Here is a 20,603-nt window from a genome sequence, read left to right as displayed (position 1 = left end):
TATTGACAAGAACACATAACTGTCACGGTGCACACAGCAGGGAGGAACAAGGAGACGAGGATGTAACTCAAATTACATACTTTACTGGAGAGCAGGGCAGGCCTCAAACACCAGGGAGTAACGAGTAGACCAGACCAAATGGCACTACACAGACAGGACTATAAATACACAGGGATAATTAACTCAAACACACACAGCTGGAACAGAATAAACTACTAATCACATAACAAGGACAGGAAACAAACCAAATAAGGGCACAAGAGGCAGGAACACATGACACACTCAACAGAGGACTGACAATAACATTTTTTATTAAATAGTACAATTAAAATTAAAATCTTAAACTACAAGTATATTGAAAATATAAATAAATACTAAAGTAAAAAATAATGCTGGCATGTATACAGAGTAAATAGGAAATATTTAAAACTAAAATTATGTCATGATTGTGTGAAAAATTCTTAAAAGCTATGTTTCATAAAATCCTAGCTACGTTTTTTTTTATGTGTGCTGTGCTGTCAAATAAATACTGATTTTGAGTGCTGATCAGCCTTTTTGAGCAAAAGTTTAATAAATAAAATATAATAAGAAATAATCTTTTTAAAAAGTTCAAAGATTTGCTTATCCCTCATACCAGCAGGATCTTCAATAAAATACATTTAGAGGAACACAGGAGACCATTTGTATACCAATGCTAGAGGGTGGGGGTTTTCAGTGCGCTACAGCCATTACGTTTCTGTGAAATGTTGGGTCTGCTGATCATGGCTGTCATCACCTTCCCTGTGTGTAAGAATGGACAGAGAACTTAACATAGCATCTTATAAAATCAGATTACAGCACTTCAGACCAATGCCCCAGAGAATACCGTATAAACAGACATAAATTAACACAGTCTGAAGGATAAGCTAGTCAAGTGTGGCAAGCAACCATTTGTGGACATTTATGAAAAAAAGACAATAATCATGACATATAGAGTGGGGCAAATAGGTATTTGATACACTGCCGATTTTTCTAAATGTTCCCACTTACAAAGAATGGAGAGATCTGTAATTCTTATCGTAGGTACACCTCAACTGTGAGAGACAGAATATAAAAAAAAAAACACATAAAATCACATTGTATGACTTTTGAATAATTAATTTCCATTTTATTGCATGACATAAGTATTTGATACAATAAAAAAATAGAACTTAATATTTGGTACAGAAACCTTTGTTTACATTTACAGAGGTCAGACGTTTCCTGTAGTTCTAGACCAGGTTTGCACACACTGCAGCAGGGATTTTGGCCCACTCCTCCATACAGGTCTTCTCCAGATCTTTCAAGTTTTGGGGCTGTCGCTGGGCAACACGGAGTTTCAGCTCCCTCCATAGATTTTCTATTGGGTTTAGGTCTGGAGACTGGCTAGGCCACTCCAGGACCTTGAAATGCTTCTTACAGAGCCACTCCTTAGTTGCCCTTGCTGTGTGTTTGGGGTCACTGTCATGCTGGAAGACCCAACCACGACCCATCTTCAATGCTCATACTGAGGGAAGGAGGTTGTTGCCCAAAATCTCGCGATACATGGCCCCATCCAGCCTCCCCTCAATACGGTGCAGTTGTCCTGTCCCCTTTGCAGAAAAGCACCCCCAAAGCATGATGTTTCCACCCCCATGCTTCACAGTTGGGATGGTGTTCTTGGGATTGTACTCATCTTTCTTCTTCCTCCAAACACGGCGAGTGGAGTTTATACCAAAAAGTTCTATTTTGGTCTCATCTGACCACATGACCTTCTCCCATGCCTCCTCTGGATCATCCAGATGGTTTTTGGCAAACTTCAGACAGGCCTGGACATGTGCTGGCTTGAGCAGGGGGACCTTGCGCGTGCTGCAGGATTTTAATCCATGACGGTGTAGTGTGTTACTAATGGTAACCGCTGAGACTGTTGTCCCAGCTCTCTTCAGGTCATTGACCAGGTCCTCCCGTGTAGTTCTAGGTTGATCCCTCACCTTTCTCTGGATCATTGATGCTCCACGAGGCGAGATCTTGCATGGAGCCCCAGTCCGAGGGAGATTGACAGTCATCTTGAATTTCTTCCATCTTCTAATAATTGCGCCAACAGTTGTTGCCTTCTCACCAAGCTGTTTGCCTATTGTCCTGTAGCCCATCCCAGCCTTGTTCAGATCTACAATTTTGTCCCTAGTGTCCTTAGACAGCTCTTTGGTCTTGCCCATAGTGGAGAGGTTGGAGTCTGATTGATTGAGTGTGTGAACAAGTGTCTTTTATACAGGTAACAAGTTCAAATAGGTGCAATTAAAACAGGTAATGAGTGGAGGATAGGAGGGCTTCTTAAAGACAGACTAACAGGTCTGTGAGAGCCAGAATTCTTGCTGGTTGGTAGGTGATCAAATACTTATTTCATGCAATAAAATGGATGTTAATTATTTAAAAATCATACAATGTGATTTTCTGGATTTATTTTTTAGATTCTGTCTCTCACAGTTGAGGTGTACCTATGATGAAAATTACAGATCTCTCCATTCTTTGTAAGTGGGAATACTTGAAAAATCGGCAGTGTATCAAATACTTATTTGCCCCACTGTAGTTAAGAAATATTCTAAACGAGTAGCCAGGTTTGACATCAGTGTCAGTGGTGATACATGAGAGCCAATGGTATTTGACATCAAATGTGTGACGCAACTACAGGAAGCACATTTGAATTTGCATACACTGTTAAAACACAGTGTATTGCAAATAAAACACATATTGACTCACAGTGTCACATTTGATCAATTTAATGTGTACTTGCTGAATAAAAGTAATGAAGGGTTAGTTCACCCAAACATTACATTTCTGTAATTAATTACTCAACTTCATGTCTTTCCAAACTCAAAAGACCTTCGTTCATCTTCGGAACACAAATTAAGATATTTTTGATGAAATCCGAGAGCTTTTTAACCCTGCATTGACAGCAGCACAGCTACCACATTCAAGGCCCAAAAAGTAAGGACATCGTTAAAATAGTCCATGTGACATCAGTGGTTCAACCGTAAAGTTATGAAGCTATATCCATTAGCCCACCATGACAAGCTCTCTTCTCTTCGATCTCACCTGTCCCTGGCTCAGCTATGACAGGCTAGACAGTTGTCTTCAAAACAACCATTAGACATTTGTAGTGTCTGTATTTTATTTTATATGAAAAGGAGGTAAATCTTGGATTTTTGTCTAATTATGTTTATTTTGTTTTATTTTATTATACAAGGACCTTTCAATGCACCCTAATAGATTTATTTCACATGTTTTTCTGTACTTTTATGCTCCAACAAAGTCCAACAATGACTAGAACAGCGCTTTCTACTTGAAGACTAACCTTTTGCCATGAATAAAGCTACAAAGCCACAATTCCATACATAAGGGGAATATGTGACACAGAATGCTCAGCTGCACAGTTACAGAGAAAGAAATGGGGTCACCGCGACCTTCAAGAACAGGCCGCCAAAGTTAGTCAGACTCATTAAAAATACATTTGGTGACAGCATATTGGAAAGCGCTATGAATGAAGGAGAGGACTCCTCGTCTCAACAGTCATCTATCATCTCCTCCCTCCTGCCCAACAAGGTCTTCATAAACACACACAGAGTGCCTAGTTATTCTTCCTCATTATATTAGCTGTTTTTCAAAGGTTGAAGTGAAGTGAAGTGAAGTGAAGTGAAGTGAAGTGAAGTGAAGTGAAGTGACATTCAGCCAAGTATGGTGACCCATACTCGGAATTCGTGCTCTGCATTTAACCCATCCAACGTGCACACACACACCGTGAACATACACCCGGAGCAGTGGGCAGCCATTTATGCTGCAGTGCCCGGGGAGCAGTTGAGGGTTCGGTGCCTTGCTCAAGGGCACCTCAGTCGTGGTATTGAGGGTGGAGAGAGCGCTGGACATTCACTCCCCCCACCTACAATTCCTGCCGGCCGGAGACTCGAACCCGCAACCTTCGGATTACAAGTCCGACTCTCTAACCATTAGGCCACTTTCACGTTGAAGAGGTGAAAGATGCTTAACTGGTTCAACTTCTGACAGACAGGATGCAAATGATTCTTTAATGACTTAATCACTTAATAAATGACTTAATAACGTTCTCAGAGTGGACACTGCAGGACCTGCTTAAATATAATAACTGTACTATGATAATTCACTCTAGAAAATGTATTTGAATATTTTTGACAACTGTTTCAATGTCATAGCAGGATGAACTGTTAAAGCACAATCCTGTCGATTCGCTCCTGAATGAATCAAAGTTTTTGAAAGAATCAGTTCGTGAATTCAGTGACTCACACATAGAGGCATTTGAATAAGTTAAATGAATAATTCAGTGATATAGGCTATTCACTTTTCTGAACGAATCGTTTGAATACATGGTTATGACTCACTCATTAAGACAGTAACTTGTCGCCATCTACTGGGGTATCGACGACATATGCAGTGGTTTGGTAAACTACATTGAAGAACAATGCCACAATCAATTATTTCCTAATTAATATTTTTATTTTCATATCTGTTTTGTATTTGTGCTTAGGTCTGTCATCACTTTGATGTTTTTCAAAATTGCATTGTTACTCTAATGCAAAAAATACATAGGCTACCTGTCAATCATGTTGTGGTAATTGTGAAGGAGTGTAACTGTTTCATTATGTCATTGCATAACAAAAATGTACAATACTTTCTAATATTCAAATATAGTTTACATTTTATAATAGCTTTCATTAACAATACCAACCAAAATTAGGCTATTACAAATTAAAATTATTATAAAATGCAAAACAGGTCATTAGTTCATTTGTATTCAAATTGATGTCATGAAATATAAAGATATATTATTATTATTGTTGTTGTTGATAAATGTAATATATTATTTAAATCAAATATAATTATATTTCAATGTATATATTAAATGCAATACATATAAATGAATGCTTGTTAATGATTTCTTAATGAAAGTTATTACAAAGTGTCACAGAGAATCAAATAACATTCATCAGAAGGCTGCACAACATCACAGGAAAGCAAGTAAACAAAAAAAAAAAACACACACAAGAAAAAACAGCACAATCAGAACAAAGTAATAAAGCTCTTTCCCCAAATGGAAAAAACATTGTCATCAACTTTGGATTCAGCGATGAGTTCAACTCAGAAGGCAAAAAGAGAGCTCTTATATATCGTACAAAAATAGCATGTGTAAAAAGGAATCAGTCATTTTCAAAATCTGTCCATTCACTGCTGACTGCCACTCTTTCCAAGTTTGATCATTCTGTCCAGACATTTGCATTAGAGTTTATTTTCCATAAAACATCTCCAGAAGAAGCTCCTCCATGTTGACAGCGCCAATGACCGGTTTGAAGAAGAGACCAGCCACCACGTTGGCGTTGATGGATCTCAGCATGGAGAGGGCGAGGAAGAGTTTGGCGAATCTTGCACTGTCCCCGCGGTGAATCATTCTGACATACTCATTAAGTGCCTGGTTCGCCTCGCTCTGCAGTGCCTGAATGTAATGTTGGCACTGCAGCCCTGCAACATCTAAGAACAAGAGATGGAAAAAGACTTCTTATATCCTGTACCAGAAATAACTTGATGTGAAAAAGATACCTTTTGATTACCTGTACACTAATTCTCTAAATTATGAATTTTTGAAAACAATTCATGATAAACAAAGAAACGTCATGAAACTTTGATTCATATATGGTCATATATTCATATTTGAATTACTGATCTGTTACATGCCCCAACATTATTATTATTATTATTAGCATATTACAGTAATTATATTATTATTATAATATTAAAAGCAGCTTAAGAAAAACAAAGCACTATTTTTAAATATTGATATTTCTCTAGTTGTGTGTATTATCATCATTATATTATTATACAGTTAATGATTATAAATATAATTATTTACACTTTGATCTAAATTTAAGCCAGTTAAAGTTAATAGCAACTATGAACTGTAATTTAGATATGTATACATGCATGTTTGCATGTATGTATGCATTATGATTATTATTATGATTAATATTATTAATATTAATTATTACAATGTGATTTAAATGTAAAGCAGTTAAAAGCAACTATGAACTGTCTTAATTCGGGTTTTATAATAATAATAATTATTATTATTATTATTGTTGTTGTTGTTGTTATGAATGTTAATATATTTATTTAAGTGTGAGTCATAATAAAACCGGTCATTCTTAACGGCAGTTTGGAAGTGTCCCAATTCAGGTGTTACAGTGTAGCAAGTGTGTCTCACCTGGATTGAAGAGAATAGCCCCTTTTAAGTACGCGTACTCCTTAGTGCTTATGTCCAGTCCCCAGCATTTCCGCAGAAACATTTTAATACCCTGAACGTCGGTCAACGCCACTCCGCCGTTATTACTCTGGCTGTCCTGCTTGTCCTGTCCGCTCGTTAATATCCGCTGCAGCATGCTGGGCTCTTGTGTCTCCGAAGTCTCGAAGTCGATCCTGTCCTGCGCCATGCCGAGCACCAGCAACGGCGCCCAGCTGCTCCGCACCAGCATGTGCTGGTCATCCACCGGCAGCTCCCGGAAACACGGCACGTTCTTCACGAACTTCAGGGTCTTGACCAGGACCGCGGAAGCGGCTTTGCATGTGGTCTGAGGGGAGCGGAGAGACACCTTCCTCTTGGAGCCGCACGCACACGCGCGCATTGACAAGGCGAGCCTCGGGGTCCTTGGCTGGTTCCCAAGTTGCGCAGACTGACTATCGTTTTTTAAAATGCTATATAAGATGCTGTTCTGTCGCCTTTCGCTGCTGCAGTGGCAGCTGCTGTCAAAGTACGCCATCCTCCTGGTGCTGCGGGGACTGTTACGTTTCGTTGCTGAAACCCTTATGAGCTTTACGCTTGGGGATGTCCATGCATGGCTGAGGTCTGTGTGTTACCATCCACCCAAATGCCAAATAGTTTAGAGTTTTTAAAGAGCGCTGGACGCCTCCCACTGTCTCTCTCTTATGCAAACATAGGGGGCGCTATAGTCCCTGTAGTGATGTGGGGTTTTGCCACATCAGGTTTTGCCCACTGTGCATGATTGGGCATCCAATGTCCCCAAAAAATCCATAAAAGCTAAAATCACCAACATTGAGAGGACCAGCCAAACCATAAACTCAAGTACAATTGCCTAATCCTATAAAGTACTCTATCATATTTGATGCACAAATTTCAAAGGTCTCTAAATTATCAACATAATCGAAGCTTTAAAACCTGTTGTACACAATCTACTACATTCCTTGTGTCATCTTACTGCTGTGTTTAGGCTATTTTTTTAGAAGGTAAACTTGATAATTTCAAGTTTTTTTAGAAAATTAATGTTGAAATGTGAGTATCAAATATGATACATCAGTCTTTAATGAAACATTTTTGTACATCTCTCATTGTATTGTGTTGTATTATATGTTTTGCCCCTCAATAAAAACTACAGAGTTTTGATAACAGAACTAACCATTTAAACACCTATCAGAATTTTATCTTTTTGACCATATAAATATCAGCAACTGTACCAAAAAAAAACAAACAAAAAAATTATATATATATATATACACTCACCGGCCACTTTATTAGGCACACCTGTTCAATTGCTTGCTGAAGTTCAAACCGAGCATCAGAATGGGGAAGAAAGGGGATTTAAGTGACTTTGAACGTGGAATGGTTGTTGGTGCCAGACGGGCTGGTCTGAGTATTTCAAAAACTGCTAATCTACTGGGATTTTCACACACAACCATCTCTAGGGTTTACAGAGAATGGTCCGAAAAAGAAAATATCCGGTGAGCGGCAGTTGTGTGGACGAAAATGACTTGTTGATGTCAGAGGTCAGAGGAGAATGGGCAGACTGGTTAGAGATGATAGAAAGGCAACAGTAACATCTGTTACCATCTCTGAACGCACAACACAGATGGGCTACAGCAGCAGAAGACCACACCGGGTGCCGCTCCTGTCAGCTAAGAACAGAAAACGGAGGCTACAATTCGCACAGGCTCACCAAAAATTGGACAATAGAAGACTGGAAAAACGTTGCCTAATCTGATGAGTCTCGATTTCTGCTGCAACATTCAGATGGTAGGGTCAGAATTTGGCGTAAAGAACATGAAAGCATGGATCCATCCTGCCTTGTCTCAACGGTTCAGGTGGTGGTGTGGGGGATATATTCTTGGCACACTTTGGGCCCCTTAGTACCAATTGAGCATCGTTTAAACGCCACAGCCTACCTGAGTATTGTTGCTGACCATGCCCATCCCTTTATGATGACAGTGTACCCATCTTCTGATGGCTACTTCCAGCAGGATAATGCACCGTCACAAAGCTCAAATCATCTCAGACTGGTTTCTTGAACATGATAATGAGTTCACTTTACTCAAATGGCCTCCACGGTCACCAGATCTCAATCCAATAGAGCACCTTTGGGATGTCGTGGAACGGGAGATTCACATCATGGATGTGCGTTCGACAAATCTGCAGCTACTGCGTGATGTTATCATGTCAATATGGACCAAAATCTCTGAGGAATGTTTCCAACACCTTGTTGAATCTATGCCATGAAGAATTAAGGCAGTTCTAAAGGCAAAATAAATAAATAAAGTGGCCAGTGAGTGTATATATTTACCTGACCTGATTATCTAATGCACTCCCATTACTTTCATCAAGACCTTCTCAAATAAGTACAGATTTGTCTCTCCATCTTCCAAAAATGAACCTAAAACACATGCATTAAGGCTATTATTCTGCCTGCCAATGCTGGTCAATAGTGCCAGCTACAGCAAATATGTATCCCATAATAAGACTTTATCAGTTTGCATGACGCTATGCATGATTTTTTGGTCTGTGAGTTATTGTTTTTATAAAAGTGCATTAAAAATTACAAAAAACTTTAGAAAACACATTTAAAACATTTAGATGTACAATTATATTTTTTATAACTTGAATTTATTTGTATTTTCTAGTCTAAAATGAGCTCAAATTATGGAGCCTTGAGAGCATGTGACCTAACATGTGCTAATGCCTTCTTTACTACTTTGTTGCCAAAAATGTGAAGCACATGGCTAATAAATAGAAATTTTATTGGTTGAAGGGGATGTCATTTGACATCATATATATATATATATATATATATATATATATTAACCCTCTATGGGATATCATCATTTATAAATGATGAAAATCTGTATCTGTTAACAACAAAAGACTGGATTACACCGACGTATTTCTTGCACTAATCTGACCAAGACTGACCTGTTTCCAGACTGTACTACCAAAGATTTGTATAGAATGCCAATATTTTGCCTAAAGGTATTTATCTATTCATTTCTGAGTACTATGGCAGGTGACAGTAGGTGCTACCTTCTTGTTTGGCACCTGCCCCAGTCTAGCCTTGTCTGGTTTGACAGTTTTACAGTAACATGATGTGTGTGTGTGTGTGTGTGTGTGTAGGCCATTTTACTCCAAAGCGCTTGTGATAATTTATTATTTTTGTTTTGTTATTAAAGTCCAGGGTCACCTATATTGTGCACTGTTTATCGGTTTTGTCTGAGGCAGACAGGGGTGTACTGATGTCATTGCTCTTCTGAAGAAGAATATAAAAGCATATTGATTTGCAGCCTGTATGGAAAGTCATATCAAGGCGCCACTCCTGATGCTGAATAGCCGAAGGACAAGTCTATGGTGGAAGTGATGAAAGCATTAGAATATTGTGTTGTGAGAGACAACTCGCACAATTGATCTATTTGAAAAAAAGAAATGTTTTTTACCATTTGCATCAAGGCCAATGTCAAATAAACAGCCTTCACAGCCTTCTCTAACACCTGTCCCCCTCCCCCCAATGAAGCAACACACTTATACTTACACACAATTTTGCATCCAACTCAGACTCTGTTCAAGGTTAACAGGTCTAACCGCCAGTTTGGGCAAATGTTCTTCACCTACCTGTCCTCAGTTGTGAAACTGGGACTGCATCTTGGATGAAGGCTCTTAGTTATGTTCTGTTTAGCGAGTTTGAGGGCCAAAACTCACGTCAACAACATCCTCAGTAACTGTAGAACCAACATCAGAGGAGTCGGTCCAGATAACATAATCACAAGGCTAGTGTTTACATGTCACTGTTTAATTTTAGAATTGTCAAGGATGAAATAATTAAGTAAAATAACGTAGTACCTGACTGTGAATATAATGTCTGTTGTCTGAGAGTACAATGAATATAATACAAACTTTTAAAGATTTTTTTTTCAAAATCATTCTTTATGGTCTTCAACTAGCTGGAATGTTTAATCTGTAAAATGTAATTTTATTCAAATGCCTTATTATGCCTTATTTTGCTAACTTTTGTCAATCATGAACTGAGAACATGAATTAAACTGAATTTCAGTGCCAGCTAAATGTTGATTCTTTGGTTGCTGTGCAAAGCTTGTTCTCTCTGAGTTTAGTGTGAATATGAGCATGACTTTGAGACCATTGACCCTTAAAGTGACTAGCCTTCAACTTTTTTAGCAAACACTGATCCAGCCAGCCTACACTTTAAGAAAAGTCAGTAAAAATGCAGCCCAGTGTATCATGTTAATATGCAGGATCTTTCCTCACTGATTTTTCTCTGGTATTTTGCCTGTATTTTGATTTATGTATTGCATTGTGTTGTGCTTTAGGGTTGGAAATGTCCATAAATTTATCAAAAAATATACTATTTATTTTCTAAATGGACATTATCTATTTGGCTGGTGGAATAATCTTCCCACACCTATCCGGAATGCGGGATCCCTGTCAATCTTCAAGCAACAACTGAAAACACATCTCTTTCGGCAGTACTTGACTTCATCCTAAACTCAAAAAAAAAAAAAACTTAATCTTTCCCTCTATCTTTCTCTCCTTCCCTTGCTAGACTTGGTGTTACGAGCCTCTGTCTGATTGCCTCTTCAAGATGAATCGCTTCTTGTATTCCCCAATTGTAAGTCGCTTTGGATAAAAGCATCTGCCAAATGACTAAATGTAAAATGTATCTATTATCTTACTGTGTACTAGTATAAGCATTACCTTCTTAATTAACAATGCCATATAATAATTGTTTTTTTTCACTATACAGTAGGTGAAAATTCTTTAATTACAAACAGTAACCTGCCTTTATTTGTATTTTTTATTCTTTTCAGCCAAGAGGTCAAATTGTAACGTACCAAAACATATACAACTTTAGGATTATAATTAAAGTTGCAATTAAATTAAATAGTCTCCCATTGTGATGTATATCAGTTATTTTGATTAAAGATAATGAGGGCATATTAATAGAAATAATAATAAAAATGATGACGATGATGATGTGTATGGATAAATCATTTATAAGAAATACTGCAATAGTCCATAAAAAATAAGAATTGTCCACTTTGATTTCATGATTGCTTAACCAAATAAAATGAATAATTATTTTTTAAAAAGTATTGGATAAAATAAATGTTTATATAGTTATTTGTTTAGCAGCAATGAGTCATTTTTGAATTCCGCACGCTAACACAGACTAGACACCATACATATCTACGCTAGACAATAACTTCAGCAGAGGAGCAGATTTTAAAGCAGAAGTTACCCTTGTTTCTCACACAAAGCTATTGTGTGACTTCAGTGCACAAGTGTTTCTTATTTATTTATTTTTGTGGTTTCAGAGACATGGTCACTATCAACGTCTGGAAAGAACTGTGTGAAATCTGCAAAAATAGAGCAGTTTGAAACATCTTGAAGGTGGGTAAATAATGACTGAATTTTTCATTTCAGCTGTTTATTAAATGCATATGCTGAACACTTCAAATCAAAGACTGACCATCAAAAGTATCCTGCTTGTGTTTGAATTTTCGATTTTATCAAAAGTCAGAGTCACTGCATTTCCAATCATGTCTCCCTTCATTGCAAGGTCATGGTCATGCTGGATGATTTGTGTTCTCTCTCTCTCCCTCCCTCCATGTGCCCACATCTGTGCTTCTGCTTAAATTATTTTTCCTTTCTAGACTTCAGGCTAATTTCATGGACTGTTATCTGTGGATTATGATGTTAATAAACATTTGCGAATTTCAGATGTTAAAAGTTAATGTTTATCAACTTTTTATTGATTGTCACCTGGTTAACAGAACCTTTTATTAGTTAAATCATTCCTAAAAAAAAAAAAAAAGAGATAAAAGACAGTGAGAAAAGAAGTATTCAGGAACTGTTATGTTCACTGTTTCAGAACTTAACCACAATTGTGAGCCTTATTAAGAGCATCAATATTAATTTCAGAATTATGTAATATTATATTTATATTGCATATAGTATAGTATATTTATAATAGTGTATTTTAATTATATTTTAATGCATGTGTTCTATTTTCACATGAATAATGTGAACATTATTTTTGGACTTCAAAAATGTTTTCAGTCCTGCATAGAGTTCTAATATTTACATAAACATCTTTGTGGTAACTATATCCATTCTCAGCCTAGATCAGCCTCCCTTTTACAGACATGCACAAACAGAACACAGAAACAGCCCACCAGGTTGTCATGACCCAATGAGAATAAGAATTTGGCTCAACTTCGCAGAGAAAACCTTGAAGAGTATGAAAAAGGTCTTTCTTTATTTACCCTTCTTCTATCATTTTTCCTCTGCAAGTTTGCAGTCTTTTCAATACTATAGTATTGCCTAATACAGTTCTGATAATAATTTTCATGGAATAATAAATGATACAAAAAAAACAACAACAACAAAAAACCAGTGAAGTCTTGTGTCCTTTCATAGGCAATGAAAAGGAAAAAAGAAGACCAAGCTTGTTTTTAAAAACAGGAAAAAAAAAAAAAAAAAGATTTTTGGGCAAATTGTTCTTTTTTTGCCTTGTGTTATGAGAAGTTCTGTCTGTTACTATAGTAACTAACTTGAATTTCTTCCTGCCTGCCTCTATGACTTTACCCATAAAGTGATATGGCCTTGTGTCGAAGAGTTACAAATTGAATACCGTTTTTCTCAAGGGCTTCTGTCATTCTGTCTGTGGCTGTAAGAGGTATGGGAGAGGAAATTCCTTTGACGTGCTGCTGTGCATGTTCACCAGTGTGTGTGTGTGTGTGGGGGGGGGGTGACAAAAGCCCTCAAACAAACTAAATATTTTTGTTTGTTTCAAATAAACTACTTTAATTATGAGAGAGCTAGATACAGAATGTTTTTTCCCTTAATCGTGCGTGAAATCTATGTATTAATGTTTTAACACAGAAATCATAATTTATACAAAAGTTTACTTCAAATTTAAAATATTGCTGACAAATGAGGTCTGACACAAAACTCTCGGGTGAGTGAGCAAGTGCGTGGCAAAAACATTCACAAGAGAAAGGGAGTGAGGAAAAGACTTATAGAGTATGGCTACTTATAGCAGACAAAACAGGTCACATGACAAGAATCAACCAATGAGGAAACAGAACACATGACTAAGACTACCAATCAGAATATGACACAATGAACAAGAGAACCAATGGCATGACTATAAGAGGACAAGGGAATCACATGACTAGACAGGAACCATGAAAAAAAGGCAAAATATCACAAATAAAAGACTTGAAAACCCAAGCCCCACATTACATATGTCAATGGAAAGCTTATTTATTCAGCTTTCAGATCATGTATGAATCTTAACTATAACAGCTTCAGCACGCTATAAGCTGCGTCTCATTTCGGAGGCTGCATCCTCCAGAGGTTGCATTTTTTTCTTATTTAAGAAAAGTAACCATAATAAAATTGAATATTAGTCATTGTGAGGTGTAAAAGGCTGCAATTTAAATTTTTTACTTTGCAGTTACTTTTTTTAAATGAGACTGCCTCCAATGACGTAGGCCTATGCAGCCTTCAAATATGACCTCTGAAGGACACAGCCTCTGAAATTAGACGCAACGTATATGAACATGGGATGAGGACTAGCTGAGGACATGCTGCTTTGTTTATGTTTACAAAATTATTTGCGAATAAATACTTTATTAGATGAATGTGAATGAAGTGTAAAAGTTTCCAAATGTTCATTTTTATCATGCAGATCTCTTGAATACTTTATTCTAACAAAATATTTTGGAATAATAATCATTTGAAACTAAATGCAATAATGCAATACAGCATGGCTTAAATTTGCAAAGTTGCTTTGAACAAGCCACAAAATTTCTAGTCTTTGGGAAATCAAGACTTTGAGGTTGTTTGGTCCATGTGCAAAACAGCATGTTTGGCAAAACTATACACTATCAGCACAATTGCCTGATATCAACCAACAAGCATTTTCGGCTTGTTTTGCAGCCAGTCACCTTGCAGTCATCAACTGGACCATGACCCCAATTTGAAACAGAGAAAGGTGAGATCATCTACAGCTGAAGCAGTTGTGCCATGCAACAGGACAATGACCCAAAGTACACAAGCACATTAACTGAACTTCTGGAACAGAATTGAATGAAGGTTTTCAAATGACCTTGTCAAAGTCCAAACCTCAAACCCATTGATATGTGGCATGGATGAGTGCCATCAAATATCAATGAATTTAAGCAATTTGTAAAGAAAGTGGGCCAAAACTCATCCAACATACTTAGTGAGCCTGATAAATCACTACATCACGTTATTATATTTTATTTTATTTTAAATGTATAATTTCAAAATTTCAATTTTGTGGCTTTTAGTTTATATAAGTCAACTTTGAGGCCATAAAACTTATCCTTTTAAAATCTTGTCGTGTCGTGAACAAGAAACATGTCAAGCCACCTTTCCACTATATCTAACAAATAACAAGCGGCAGACCGTAAGTGTCATGAGTCCGGGTCCGGCACTTCTCCCTGTCGCCACAGGAGGCCGCCATCTCCCGTCCTCCCAGACTCATTTCCCATAACCAAATACACCTGCCACATCACTCACACCTGCCGCATCATTATTACACTCACGACACACGCAGCTGTTCCCCATTGCCACAGACTATTTAGTCTCCCCTCTCCCACCACTCTGCCTGGTTGTGTTATTTGATATTTGGGATTTGGTAGTTGATGTGTTTTTTGTTTATAGTGTCTGCTCGGGTCTGGGATACATGCACTGTGTTGCCGTTTTGTATCCCAGTTCTTTTCTGTTTTTTTTTTTTTGTGCCGTGTTGGCCTTTTTGTTTGTATTAAATACACCTGGACCCTGACTCCGTCTTTTCGCGGCGCATCTTCGCCGTTCCGTGACAGAACGCAACCAGCAAGCATGGGTCCAGCAGGGAGGTTGCTCAACATCCGCCAGGGAGACCGGAGCATGGAGTCTTCTTTTACGGAGGCCTGGCCGAGCCCTTCAAGTCCCTGGTGCCATACTGGGACCCCGAGGAGTCGCTGGAGGACTACATCGACCTGGCTCTGCAGGTGAGCGGCTCAGCCTTCAGAGTGGAGTTAGCTGCGGAGACCGTTCACAGTTCTCCCGAGGCGGCGATCTGGGGGGCGGCGGAGGCGTCGGCGGCCGCGCCCAGTGCCTCGCGCCCGCTTCCGGAGCATCCGGAAGTGGGGGATCTCTTGCAGGATCCCCCACTGATGTCAGTGCGAGCAGCGTGGTCTGCTTGTGGTCTTTCCGAGGCGGCGGTGCCCGCTCACAAGGCTTCCGAGGCGGCGGTGCCCGCTCACAAGGCTTCCGAGGCGGCGGTGCCCGCTCACAAGGCTTCCGAGGCGGCGGTGCCCGCTCACAAGGCTTCCGAGGCGGCGGTGCCCGCTCACAAGGCTTCCGAGGCGGCGGTGCCCGCTCACAAGGCTTCCGAGGCGGCGGTGCCCGCTCACAAGGCTTCCGAGGCGGCGGTGCCCGCTCACAAGGCTTCCGAGGCAGCGGTGCCCGCTCACAAGGTTTCCGAGGCGGCGGTGCCCGCTCACGATCCTCCCGAGACAGTGGTGCCCGCTCACGAAGCTCCCGAGGCGATGGTGACCGCTCACGAAGCCCCCGAGACAGCTGTGCTCGCTCACGAAGCCCCCGAGACAGCTGTGCCTACTCACGAAGCTCCCGAGACAGCGGTGCCTACTCACGAAGCTCCCGAGACAGCGGTGTTCGTTCACGTTCCTCCCGAGACAGCTGTGTTCGCTCACGAAGCTCCCGAGACCGCTGTGCTCGCTCACGTTCCTCCCGAGACAGCTGTGCTCGCTCACGTTCCTCCCGAGACAGCTGTGCTCGCTCACGAAGCCCCCGAGGCGATGGTGACCGCTCACGTTCCTCCCGAGACAGCCGTGCTCGCTCACGTTCCTCCCGAGACAGCCGTGCTCGCTCACTTTCCTCCCGAGACAGCCGTGCTCGCTCACGAAGCTCCCGAGACAGCGGTGCCTGCTCACGAAGCTCCCGAGAGCGCGGTGTTCGCTCACATTCCTCCCGAGAGCGCGGTGTTCGCTCACGAAGCTCCCGAGACAGCTGTGCTTGCTCACGTTCCTCCCGAGACAGCTGTGCTCGCTCACGAAGCTCCCGAGGCGATGGTGACCGCTCACATTCCTACCGAGACAGCTGTGCTCGCTCACTTAGCTCCCGAGACAGCTGTGCTCGCTCACGAAGTTCCCGAGATGGCAGCGGTGTCTGCTGATGTTCCCCACCCTGATGTGCCCCCCGAAGCGGTGGAGCCCACCATTGCCCGCTGCAGGGTGGCAGCTCCACACACACCGCTGTGGTGGCCGCTGGTTCTGCCCTGGGTCTCCATCCCGCCGGCGCTGCCTCAGGCCCCAGGTCCCCCTCCGCTACACGGGCCTGGCCCGCCATCCCTCCCCCTGTTCCACCTCCCTCTGGACTTTTGGGGTTTTTGGTGGAACGTCTGGAAGCCGTTCCTTAAGGGAGGGGTCATGTCATGAGTCCGGGTCGGCACTTCTCCCTGTCGCCACAGAAGGCCGCCATCTCCTGTCCTCCCGGACTCATTTCCCATAACCAAATACACCTGCCACATCACTCACACCTGCCGCATCATTATTACACTCACGACACCCGCAGCTGTTCCCCATTGCCACAGACTATTTAGTCTCCCCTCTCCCACCACTCTGCCTGGTTTCGTTATTTGATATTTGGGATTTGGTAGTTGATGTGTTTTTTTATTTCTAGTGTCTGCTCGGGTCTGGGATACATGCACTGTGTTGCCGTTTTGTATCCCAGTCCTTTTGTTTTTTTTGTTTTGTTTTGTTTTTTTTGTTTTGTGCCGTGTTGGCCTTTTTGTTTGTATTAAAAGCACCTTACCTGCACCTGGACTCTGACTCCGTCTTTTCGCGGCGCCTCTTCGCCGTTCCGTGACAGTAAGTCATCCATTTTCAAAACAAAATGTACTTTTACCTACCTTTTAAAATACTTTTAAAGCCATATACATGCCTTTAAAAGTTAAGTTGTTCTCTTACAGGAAAACAGACTAAAAATATTGATGACTCATTCAGTGTTATGTGCTAAATTAATGACATAATGATGTATTTACTCATGCCTTATCTTTGGGTTTATAACTGAGTCTGGCTTAGATGGCAAAGCTAAAAGGCAAGAATACAGTGAAGGTTACTAAAAAGGGACCGTATATGATGGTGCTTCTAACCACAATCAGGGTATTAACAGTAAACATGTGAAAATGAAGTGCATTTAAGGTTTGCAGGAATAATGAACACCCGTGCCAGTCTAGAAAGGGTATAAATTAAGTAGATCTGCTGTAGCATACATGGCCATTTCAAGGTCATATTTTTACAAGATATTAAAATGTCACAGTCTGATATTGAAACACTGCTTCTCCACAAGCCAAATGATTAAAGTCTGTATGCATCTTTTATGCACACAGTTTAGATTTTTTATATTTATATTTTTCATATTTATATTCAGTAATTTTTTTTTTTTTTACTGTTTGCATCACTTACATGTATAGAAGCTTGTTTCCACCATCACTGTGAAAAAAGAGAAGTTGAGCCAACTTAAAAGTTTAAGGCAACCAGCTTCAGCAGATATTTGAGTTCTCAACTTATTTTTAGGAAATTTCTCAACTTTTTGTTGTATAACAAAAATGTTATAAAACAAAATCGATGTACTGTTCTATACAGGTTCTTTTTCATGCCTCTCTCACTGCATGAGGTACAACTTCCTGCAACCTCATTAATCCGATAAAAACATTGAGCGTTGACCTCCGTCCATTAACCTGTCATTATTCTCAGCAAATAAATAAACTGCAGCCCTTCGCTTTGTTTGTCTTGGCTGGCTGATCTGCGAGGTGCAGTTGCTGTGCAAAAAGAGCGTTATTCTACAGGTCAGTGACCGTGAAAAAGACCAGTAGCACTTTGGTCTCCTCCTCCTTTACCGACACTGATAAGAGGTCAGTGCTGTCAGTCACCGCACTTCCGAACACGACATGAGTAATGCGAGTAGAGGAGAGATAAGACAATCACAGGGATGTTCAGGACAAGATTTTAAAGAGATTGACAGGGAACCTGGTGAACAGAACAAGGATGACAGCCATCGACAGCAAAAATCTCAAATAATTTAAATGTATTTATTTTTTAATATTTTAAAATGTATTAGCCTATTATTTATATTTATTGGGTCAACGATGTATAAGAGTGTCCACGGTAAATAAAAGGAAGGATAAATATTGTTCATTTGAAAAGGAATGAAAAATCTAATTTTGTAGCCTACATAAACTTTTATACAATTATAAGCTGTTAAACAATTTGAAACAAACTTTTATAATAAAAAAGACAGATTTTCAACCTATTTTCTTCACACCTATATTTTTAATCATTTTTAAAAATATATATTTTTCAAAGTTTTTTTTTTTTCCAATATCAAAAGTTTTTCAAATATTAATAAGCAGTAAAGCAGTTTTGTTAAAATTGATAATGTCAAAGTACATAATACAGTTTTTTACCATGATATCACACTGAAAAACAAAACAAAACAGTGTAGGGTAGGTTCACAGCACTGGGATTTACTCTGAAATAATTTTCATTCTCAAATAATTAGAAAGAAATGACAAGCAATGCATTCAATTAAACAGGATTTTTTTTTTTAAACAGAAATACTGAAATAGTATTTTCTAGTAAAACATACTCCAGTCATCTGCATTTATTTATTTACAGTGCAGGACAGCATCCAAACATTTTTTTTATGCATTTTTAAATTCACACACACATATACATGTCATTCATGGCCCCCCATCAGAACAGACCAGTAACCAAATTTTAGGTCGTGATTCACCAGTTGAGAACCACTACTACTATATAGTGTTATAAATGTTGCAGTGTGATAAAGATGCAAACAGATTTGCTTATAGTGTGATTGTTGGAAGTTTACTGCAACCCTGAGACATTGAAAATGTTTCTCTGAAAGCTAGGAGCTTGAAAGCTGCTCTGATATTTCTCTCAGTACTCTCTCTCTCTCTTTCTCATATACACACACGCACTTACGCACACACTGGTTTTCAGGGTCGTTCAGAAGCAGCAGTGTCTGCTGTTTCAGTCTAGCTCAAGGTCAGCACACAGGCATACAAACACAAGGTCGCTCTGTTCACAGAACATAAAGGAACAGATGCCAAACACACAGGTCCCTCCCTCAACCACTAACACACTTCGGCCGGCACCCACACGTCCACTGGCTTAACGACCTGGCCTGATGGCTTCCGTCCTTTAATGGACCATCAGGGTTAGTGCAGGGACCGCAAGGGTTGAGTGATGTGTTGTGTTTGTATGTGAGTGTGTACACAAGAAGGAACTGTCAATTCAAAGTTGAGTAAATGGACCTTTTCCTCCTTTGCACAACCCGGAGGCCTTGTCGAGTGCACATTGCCAGCCCTTCTTCTGACTTTTGTGTGGCTCTTTGAAAAAATGATTATTGGAGCCTTTTTCTGCTGCTCTAGGTCTCGGTATAAGGGATTGAAAGCTTGGCCTTGGCATTGTCTTTCTAACTGAAGATGCAACAATGGAAACATAATTCACTTGATGAACTGAAAGTAGAAAAACTTGCTTCACGTCACCTTCAGGCAAGGGCAAACGGTATTTAGACCAAAAAATTGAATATAATGCAACACCTGTGTGCTATAAGCCATACATTCACTCAGTAATTTATGTAAATCTTTATATAAATACAGCACCTATGGCACATGTTAGACATGAATACTTAAACTTCAGTGTATATTTAACCTTGTAAAATCTGATATGAAATAATAGTCAGAAAAATCGATTTTTCTTTTTTTTAATTTGAAGAGACTATTGAACCTTTCAAGAAAGTATGCCATTTGGTGCAGTTGCTGGTATTGATATGGTCAAAAGTGAGATGAAATTCTGATATGTTATAATTTAAATCACTGGGATATTTAACTGTGTAGCAGACTACTTACATAAAATGCATAGATATATCAATAGTCACTCTATATCTGTCAGTCCTGTCTTCCTGTGTCTTGTGTTTCCCCTCCTCTCGTGCCCTTATTTGGTCAGTTTCCAGTTCTCCGTTCTCGTTTAGTTCTCATCATTAGTTTATTAGTCTCCAGCCGTGTTTTATTAATTATCTTTTCCCCAGTGTTTATTAGTCCTCTGCTTCCCTGTCTTAATCGTCATTCTGAGTTTGTCCTTTCTGTGTCTCCAGCGTACCCAGTGTTTGGATAATA

General features: G+C 39.7%; 1 protein-coding gene across 1 annotated transcript; it reads right to left on the bottom strand.

Annotated features, from left to right (window-relative positions):
- Positions 1 to 4,480: 4,480 nt before the first annotated feature.
- LOC306854934 (nuclear receptor subfamily 0 group B member 1-like) lies at positions 4,481 to 6,927 on the bottom strand. Its single transcript, XM_079393254.1, has 2 exons — positions 6,281 to 6,927; positions 4,481 to 5,550 (listed from the first exon to the last, which is right to left on the bottom strand). The coding sequence occupies exons 1-2, from the start codon at positions 6,831 to 6,833 to the stop codon at positions 5,309 to 5,311; spliced, it is 795 nt and encodes a 264-aa protein (XP_079249380.1). The 5' UTR covers positions 6,834 to 6,927; the 3' UTR covers positions 4,481 to 5,308.
- Positions 6,928 to 20,603: the final 13,676 nt, after the last annotated feature.

Source organism: Barbus barbus (genome assembly GCF_936440315.1).
Source record: "Barbus barbus genome assembly, chromosome: 35".
Taxonomy (NCBI): Eukaryota; Metazoa; Chordata; class Actinopteri; order Cypriniformes; family Cyprinidae; genus Barbus; species Barbus barbus.
The sequence above is the reverse complement of the archived record's forward strand: the minus strand, read 5'-3'. Positions and strand labels throughout refer to the sequence as shown.